Source organism: Orycteropus afer, unplaced genomic scaffold, assembly GCF_000298275.1.
Source record: "Orycteropus afer afer isolate SDZICR_OR568_19922 unplaced genomic scaffold, OryAfe1.0 scaffold00127, whole genome shotgun sequence".
Classification (NCBI taxonomy): domain Eukaryota; kingdom Metazoa; phylum Chordata; class Mammalia; order Tubulidentata; family Orycteropodidae; genus Orycteropus; species Orycteropus afer.
In genome coordinates, this window is record NW_006921714.1 from 4,897,245 (window position 1) to 4,906,246 (window position 9,002).

General features: G+C 43.0%; 1 protein-coding gene across 1 annotated transcript in view; it reads left to right on the top strand.

Moving 5' to 3' along the window:
* Nucleotides 1-9,002, top strand: part of GOLGA5 (golgin A5) — a 62,763-nt gene that overhangs the window by 20,577 nt on the left and 33,184 nt on the right. The window contains exons 6-7 of the mRNA XM_007944501.2: nt 6,514-6,684; nt 7,606-7,734. Of these exons, the coding sequence (XP_007942692.1) occupies nt 6,514-6,684; nt 7,606-7,734 (300 nt within the window). The remainder of the gene's footprint in view (nt 1-6,513; nt 6,685-7,605; nt 7,735-9,002) is intronic.

The window sequence follows — 9,002 nt, forward strand, 5'->3', positions numbered from 1 at the left end:
TGGTTTCTGTGTTATGTCATCATGTGTGTTAATGGTCAGTTGTTGTTTGCTGTTGTTGGTTCTCTGTCCAAAGGACTCCCTTTAGCATCTCTTGTAAGGTTGGTCTGGTTTTAACAAATTCCCATAATTTCTGCTTATCTAGAAATGTCCTAATTTCACCATCACATTTGAGGGACAGTTTTGCTGGGTATATAATTCTTGGTTGGAAAGTATTTTCTTTCAGGGTTTTATACATACCATGCCATTGTCTTCTTGTGCATGGTTTCTGCTGAGAAATCTGAGCTTAGTCTTACTGTGCTGCTCTCATGATTCTTTTTTTGTCTTTGGTTTTGGTGAGTTTGATGATGATATGTCTTGGTGATTTTCTTTTGGGGTCTGTCCTGTTTGGGGTTTGTTGGACTTCTTGAATGGATGTATTCTCATCTTTCATCATACCAGGAAAATTCTCTTCCAACAAATCTTCAATAATTTTCTCTTTGGTTTTATTTGTCTCTTCCTGTTCTGGAATTCTGATTACATGTAGGTTTTTCCTTTTGATGATCTCCACGTGAGCCTTAGGTTTTCTTCATTTTGTTTTGCTCTTTTTTCTGATTGATCCCTTTCCAAAGAAGTATTGAGGTATTGTCCTTAAATCTCACTAATTCTATCTTCCTTTGATTCAGTTCTACTCCTTTGCCCATTCAATGTGTTATTTCTGACAATTCAGTATTAATCTTCTGGATTTCTGTCGGTAGATTTTGTATCATCTCTAATTTTTCTCTTTTTTTAATCATTTTGTTCTTGTATTGCCTTTCAAAATTGTTCTAGGGTTTTCTCTGTGTTTTCCTCAATTTTGTCAGTGTTTTCCTTGATCTGTCTCTCAAGTCATTGAAGATACCTAAATATAATTCTTTTGAATTCCTTATCAGGGAGTTCTAATGCTGCATCTTCTTCAGGGATGTGTTTTGGGTCTGTGTCCTGGTCCCTTGTTTCTCCAGCTTTATCTTCGTTGTGTTGACTGTGATGCTCTGTTGTCTCTGAGGCATTGTGACATTTGCGTGTTTATATTTAGTTGTGATTGTGTGTTGGAGTGACTTCCCCATGATTTTTGTTTTCTTTGTTTTGTTTGTATGTTATCTACTTAAGCAGGGTACTGTGCTGTGCTCCTCTATTCAGTAGTTGGCAGCACTTATACACTCACCACCTGTGTCCTTTCCTGTTGTCTGCCTCCCATATGTCCCTACTATCCTTGGCAAATGGAGCCTATTAGGTCTCTGGAATCCGAATCCATCATCTGATGTTTCAAATGCTGCTTCCATTGGTGTTGATTGTGGAACCAAATAATATGAAGTTTTTGACAATTTCAATCTTTTTTCTGTTATTTGTGGTGCTGCTTATTGGTCCAGTTGTGAGTATTTTTATTTCCTTTATATTGAGGTGGGAGCTCTGGTGGTGTAGTACCTAAGACATTTGACTGCTAACCAGAAGGCTGGCAGTTCAAATCCACCAGCCACTCCTCGGAAGGAAGGTTGGGCAATCTACTTCCTTAGTGATACTGGCTGGGAAACCCAAAGAAGGATCACTATGAGTCAGATATGACTCAATGGCAGTGAGTTTGGTTTGTTTGGTTTTATATTGAGGTGTAATGTATATTGCAGACTGTAGTCTTCAGTCTTCTTCAGCAAGTGCTTTAAGACCTCCACATTTTCAGCAGGCAAAGTTGTATCATCTTTGTATCGCAGGTTGTTAATGAGTCTTACTTCAATCCTGATGCCACATTCTACATATAATCCAGCTTCTCAGATTATTTGCTCAGCATACAAATTGAATAAGTATGGTGAAAAGATACAACGCTGACGCACTCCCTTCTTGATTTCAAATCATGCAGTATCTCCTTGTTCTGTTCAAATGATAGGCTTCTGGTCTGTGTACAGGTTCCTCATGAGTACAACCAAGTGTTCTGGAATTCTCATTCTTCTCAATGTTATCCATAATTTTTTATGATTCACACAATCTGATGCTTTTGTGTTGTCAATAAAACATAAGTAAACATCTTTCTGGTATTCTTAGCTTTCCATCTGACATCAGCAATGATATTTCTCATTTCACATCCTCTTCTGGATCCAGCTTGCATTTCTGGAAGGTCTCTGTCAATATACTGCTGCAACCATTTTTGAATTATCTTCAGTAAGATTTTACTTGGCATATGATATTAATGATATTGTTTGATAATTTCCACATTCCATGGGATCACCTTTCTTTGGAACAAATATAGATACAAATATAGTACAAATACAGATCTCTTCCAGTCAGCCAGGTGGTTGTCTTCCAGATCTCTTGGCATTGCTGAGTGAGTGCCTCCAGCATGGCATCTGTTTGTTGAAACATTTCAGTGGGTATTCCTTCAATTCTTGAAGCTTTGTTTTTTGCCGATTCCTCCAGGGCATCCTCAGCTTGTTCCTTCAGTACCATTGGTTCTTGGTCATATGCTGAAATGGATGAACATCGGCCAATTCTTTTTGGTACAGTGACTCTGTATGTTCCTTCCATCTTCTTTTGATGTTTCTTGCATCATTAAATATTTTGTCCATAGAATCTTTGTATATTGCAACTCGAGGCTTAAATTTTTTCTTCAGTTCTTTCAGCTTAAGAAATGCCAAGTGTGTCCTTCCCTTTTGGTTTTCTAATTCCAGGTAAAGTTTGCGCAGTTCATTATAGTAATTGGCTCTGTGTGCTCAAGCTATCTTTGAAATATTCTGTTCAGCTCTTTTATCTTGTCATTTCTTCCATTTGCTTTGGCTACTCTCTATTCAAGGGCAAGTTTCAGAGTCTCTTCTGACATCCATTTTGGTCTTTTCTTCCTTTCCTGTCTTTTGAATGACCTTTTGCTTTCTTCATGGATGATGTTCTTGATTTGTTGTTGTTGTGTGCTGTCAAGTTGGACCCGACTCATAGCGACCCCTCCTTGGGTTGACGAGGCAGTATCACTACGGAAGTAGATTGCCTAACCATGTTCTTGATGTTGTTGTTGTTGTTGTTGTTGTTATGTGCCGTCAAGTCGGCCCCACTCATAGCGACCCCTCCTTGGGTTGCCGAGGCAGTATCACTACGGAAGTAGGATGTTCTTGATGTCATCCCATAATTCCTCTGGTTTTCGGTCATTGGTGTTGAGTGCATCAAATCTATAATTTAGATGGTCTCTAAATTCAGGAGGGATGTAATCAAGGTCATATTTTTGCTCTCGTGGACTTGTTTTAATTGTCTTCAACTTCACCTTGAAGTTGCGTATGAACAGTTGATGGTCTATTCCACAATCAGCTGCTGGCCTTGTTTTGGCTGAAAATACTGAACTTCTCCATCACCTCTTGCCACAAATGTACTTAATCTGATTCCAGTGAAGTCCATGTGTATAGCCACTGTTTGTATTGTTGTAAAAAGATATTTGTGATGAGTAAGTCATTGATTTTGCAAAATTCTATCATTGCTATCTCCAGCATTATTTCTGTCACCAAGGCCGTATTTTCCACCTACCAGTGAGTGATTCATCTTTGTTTCCAGCTTTGACATTCCAGTCACCAGTGATAATCAACACATCTTGATTGCATGTTTGGTCAAGTTCAGACTGCAGAAATTGGTAAAAGTATTCAGTTTCCTCATCTTTGGCTTTGGTGGTTGGTGTGTATATTTGAATGATAGTGGTAGTAACAGGTCTTCCTTGTAGGTGTAGATACTATCCTATCACTGACAGCATTATACTTCAGAACAGGTCCTGAAACATTATTTGTGATGATGAATGCCACACCATTCCTCTTCAGCCTGTCATTTCTGACATAGTAGATCATATGGTTGTCTGATTCAGAATGGCCAAAACCAGTCCATTTCGGCTCACTGATGCCTAGGATATCGATCTTTATGTGTTCCATTTCTTTCTTGACAACTTCCAATTTTCCTGGATTCATACTTTGTACATTCCATGTTCCAATTATTAATGGATGTTTGCAGCTGTTTCTTATCATGTTGAGTCTTGCCACATCAGCCAGTGGAGGTCCCGAAAGCTTTACTCCATCCATATCATTAAGGTCAGCTCTACTCTGAGTAGGCAACTCTTCCCCAGTCATATTTTGAGTGCCTTCTGACCTGATGGGCTCATCTTCTGACACTATATTGACAGTGTTTCAGGGCTATTCGTAAAGTTTTTTTAGTAATATATCAGACAGTATATTGCTGCTATTCATAAGGTTTTCATTGGCCCGTTCTTTGAGAAGTAGATGGCTCCTTCCTGCTTCCAAGTCTGTCCTAGTCTGGGAGCTCTGCTGAAACCTGTGCACCATGGGTGACCCTGCTGACATTTGCAACACCTGTGGCATAGCCTCCAGCCTCACAGTAACCTGTGAGCAACTACGACAAACTGACAGAGAAGTTCGTCTCCCTTAGCTGTTCCAAACCACTCCACTCACTTCCTAGTCTCCCTTAAAGCCGCTCCAAACCCCGCGCCCAGTTCTCCTTCCTAACCTCCCTTAAAGCTACTCCAAAAGCCTTTGGCACCCAGCTCCACTTCCAGGCTGCCCTTTAAAGCCTCTTCCAAAAGCCCAGGCACCAAGCTCTGCTTCTGGGCCACCCCTTAAAGCTGCGTCCAGAAGCCCCTGGTGACCAGTTCCACTTCTGGGCTGCCCCTTAAAGCTGCTTCTAAAAGTCCCCAGTGCTCGGCTCTGCTTCTGGACCGCCCTTTAAAGCCACTTCCAAAAGCCCCCAGCACCTAGCTCCGCTTCCAGGCCACCCCTTAAAGCTGCTTCCAAAAGCCCCTGGCACCTGGCTTCGCTTAAAGTGTAGAGATAAAACTCAGTGGCAGGTAAAAGCCAGATCATGAAGGGCTTTTTTAAAACTCTGCAAAGGAGTTTTGATTTGATCTCATAGATGAAGGGGGTGGAGGGTAAAGAAATCAAGTGACATGATGAGGGTTGGGTGTAAAAACTGTGGCAGCAGTGAGGAGCTCAGTGGAGAGCTGGGCCTCTATCTTGTGTGTTGTCGTAGCCCCAGCACACTGCCTGGCCCACAGCAGGTGCTTAGTAAGTTACTGCTGGATGAATTGAAAGAATGAGGAATGGAAGCATGTAGGTGATGAAGGGGAGCTCTGGTGGCGTAGTGCCTAAGGCACTGCTAACCATAAGGCTGGTGGTTCAAACCCACCAGCCACTCTTTGGAAGGAAGACTGGGCAATCTGCATCCATAGAGATAGGGCCTTGGAAACCCAAGGAGGGGTGGCTGTGAGTTGGATTTGACTTGATGGCAGAGTTTGGTTTGCTTTTTTTTGGTTGGTGGTGAAGAGATAACTGTAAGAAGACTGGTAAGAAATACTGAGGGCTTGATCTAAGGTGATGCCAGTGAGGATGACACACATGGAACAGATGTGGAGGAGGTGTACATAGAACACTTGGGGATTTCATTGCAGGGAGCAGAAAAAGGTCAGCTGACTCTAGGATGCCTTCCACATTTGTGGTTTGAAGGACTGTGTGAGTGATGTTCCCTTGCATTGTAAAGAGGAAACAGATTAGGGTTGAAGGAGATGGTAAAAAATTACAGTGAGTTTGCAAAAATGTTGTGTCATTGAGATGAAAGCATCAGGAAGACTAGAAATTCAGGCCTGAAGCTCAGCAGAGAGGTCTGGCCATTGGCCGTGTGGAAGTGCCCATGTGGAAGAGGAGTATAGATAAGATTGCCCAAGAATGGTACTAGCCTGAGAGGGGAGAAGGCTGAGGTCGAAGAACACAGTTTTAAGCATCAGTATTTAACCCTTGGGCGAAGGAAGAAGAGCCTAGAAGAAAGAAACTAAGAGAAGTTAGAGGCTAGAGGAGAGCCAGGAGAGACCGGTCCTACCCAGGGGATCCAGCAGGGAGAGTATCCAAGGGACAGTGATGGGCAGATATGACCGGGAGCTTGAATGTGATCAGGACAGGGCAGGGTCTGGAATTTGGCAGCAAGAAGTTTCCTAGGGACCTCTCAAAGGGCATTTTGAGTGTGAATTGGGAGACGAAGCTATAAAGATTGTGACAGCTTGGCTGTGAACATAAGGAAGGGATAGTAGCTAGGCAGAGATGTGGGGTTGGGAGGACTTTGTTTTTTGACTATTAAAAATAACTTCTTACTGTGTGCCATGGAGTTGATTGCAAGTCATAGTGACCCTGCAGGACAGAGTTGATCTGCCCCATGGGGTTTCATAGGCTGTGATCTCTCCAGGAGCAGATCACTAGGTGTTTTCTCCCACTGGTCATTTCCAACTGCTGACCTTTCAATTAGCAGCCAAGTCATACCCTGTGCCACAAAGCCTCCTTGAATAACATGTTGTCAGGCAGGCTCTGATGCATTGTCATCCTTGTGGATTTACCCATCTGTGAGCACCCGTTGATGAAGGATGTGATTGGAATACTGCCATCGGGCCTTAGTTTCTGCTCAAATTAAAAAAAATAAACCAAAATTACAGTATTTAGCGTGCAAGCTGATCTCTGCTTTCCTTACACATTTCTCTTTCTATAATAGTCTAAAGAAAAATTGATTAACAGCTTAAAGGAAGGCTCCGGTTTTGAAGGCCTAGACAGCAGTGCTGCCAGCAGCATGGAGCTAGAGGAACTTCGACACGAGAAGGAGATGCAGAGGGAAGAGATTCAGAAGCTGCTGGGCCACATCCACCAGCTGCGGTCTGAACTACAGGTACGGTTCCCTGCGGATCACCGACGGCCCTTTACCCCCAGCGAATGACCGTTCACTAGGTGATGGAGTCTGCACCTTGGCTTTAGGAAGGAGCGTGAGGGAACCTCCTGGTGGAACAGTGGTCACCATGGAGAAGTAGAGCCTAAGCAGTAGAGTTCTTGTCCACTGATGGACTGTAAGTTTACAGGAATAAGGATAAGAAACATAGGCCACCAGATTCATTCATTCAGTGGATATTAATTACACAGTGCCTGCCATATGCCGTGTGCCATGCATCATTCAGGCCTGCGTATGTCTTATGCTTAAAAACAGATGGGGAAAACAGAAACCTTGAGCCAGTTTCTTTGGCAAAGAATTAAGATTTTGCAGGAAATCCTCCAGGTGCTTTTTGAGTTTAGAAGTGAGAGTAGTAACACCAAAGTGAAGGGGTAAGAACTATGGGAAGTTATGAAAAAAGACCATAGTACTAAAGCTCAGGAGACAACAACGTGCTGGCCTCAGACAGTGTGAGCGCCATTCACATTGATCACTGGTGCTCACAAAATACTCATTATAACCTGCAGTTTCAGGAACCGACTCAGCGACTTTCATCATCAGGCGGTTGTTCTGTTTCTGCTCTCTTAGAAGTCGTTAGCTTTCAAGTAGACATAAACCTCCCCAAGCCCCTTTCTGCTCCTACTCGTCATGAAACCAAGCAGATGACAAGCTGTGGCTGCTGTAGTGTTGTTCATTCCTGTCACTCTATCATCTTGTGGAGTGAAGGTGTCAGTTTCAATGCACCTCATAGGCTGAGACTGAGCCTCCCTTGTCTTCATCCTTCCAGTTGCCACTAAGCCCGGTTTGTGGCATGTGTTGGTGGCTTGGTAAGTGTTGACCCGAACAGTCACTTACTGCTTTCACATGTGAGGTTCATGTTTGTAGGATGTGGAGGCTCAACAAGCTCATGAAGCAGAAGCAGCGAGGGAGCAGTTACAAGACCTACAAGACCAAATAGCTCAGCACAGAGCATCTAAACAAGAACTCGAGGCAGAGCTGGACCGGCAGAAGCAGGTAAGGACCGAGGAAGACTGTCATCTAGTGGTCATGGAGGGAAAATAAAACTATTGCTATCTAGTTGAGTCCGACTCCTGTTGTTGTTGTTGTTATGTGCCGCTGAGTCGGCCCCGACTCATAGCGACCCCTCCTTGGGTTTCCGAGCCAGTATCACTACGGAAGTAGATTGCCCCATCTTCCTTCCGAGGAGTGGCTGGTGGGTTTGAACCGCCAGCTTTCTGGTTAGCAGTCAAGTGCCTTAGGCACTATGCTACCAGACTCCTAGCGACCCTATATGACAGAGGAGAACTGCCCCATGGGTTTCCAAGGCTGCCAGTCTGCATTGGAAGCAGACTGCCTCATGTTTCTCACATGAAGCAGCTGGTTGGTTGGAACCTCTGACCTTTCAATCAGCAGCTAAGTGCTTAACTACTGTACTTCCAAGACTCCTGTGAGGTCATGTGAGGGGACCTCCCCAAAAGCAGCTTACTGAAATTCTTAGCTCCTGGACTCAGCATGTTAATGGTTACCAGATACTTTGTCTATCTCCCCCTTCCCTATCCCACCCTCCCTGTTGATTTTTTAACAGATGGAAATAGACATGCAGAATTGTGATGTGAGTAGCCTGTTATCACACAACTAATTAGAGAATGGAATAGAACCCAGGATTCCTGTCTCAGAGTCCAGAATCCTTTCTACTGTCCCGAGTGTGTGTGTGTAGACACTTAAAACCGTCATGCTATTGGTAGATTTCCGTATTTGTCACATCTGTCCTTCCTCAGGACAGCAGTAATATGATTTAATATGAATACAGGTGCAGTGTTAGGGCTGTAGTAGACTGTCCTTTCTGTTTGAGATAAAATGCTTCTATAGACTGTTCTTTCAAATCATGTTTATAATCGTATTTCATTGTTCAATTAGCGGTTTCTGCTGCCCAACCCAAATTATTTATTTTAATGTATTTATATCACAGTGCCAATAATAACACGGTTAAACATGTTTACAGTCACACTTTCAGAATGAGTCTGTCTGTAGTATTAATAACATCTGTAATTTACTGAGCAACTACATACCATTGTTGTTAGATGCTGTCGAGTCGGCTCCGGCTCATGGCGACCCTGTGCACACAGGACATTGCCTTATTCCATCATCACAGTAGAGTCAGCATTACTCCCTTCATTCTTTATATTTTTATTAGGATTTGGGTGAAGATTTACAGAGTAAATTCACTTTTCATACAGCAGTTCACATATACTTTGTCTCATGTCATTGACCAAAATTTACAA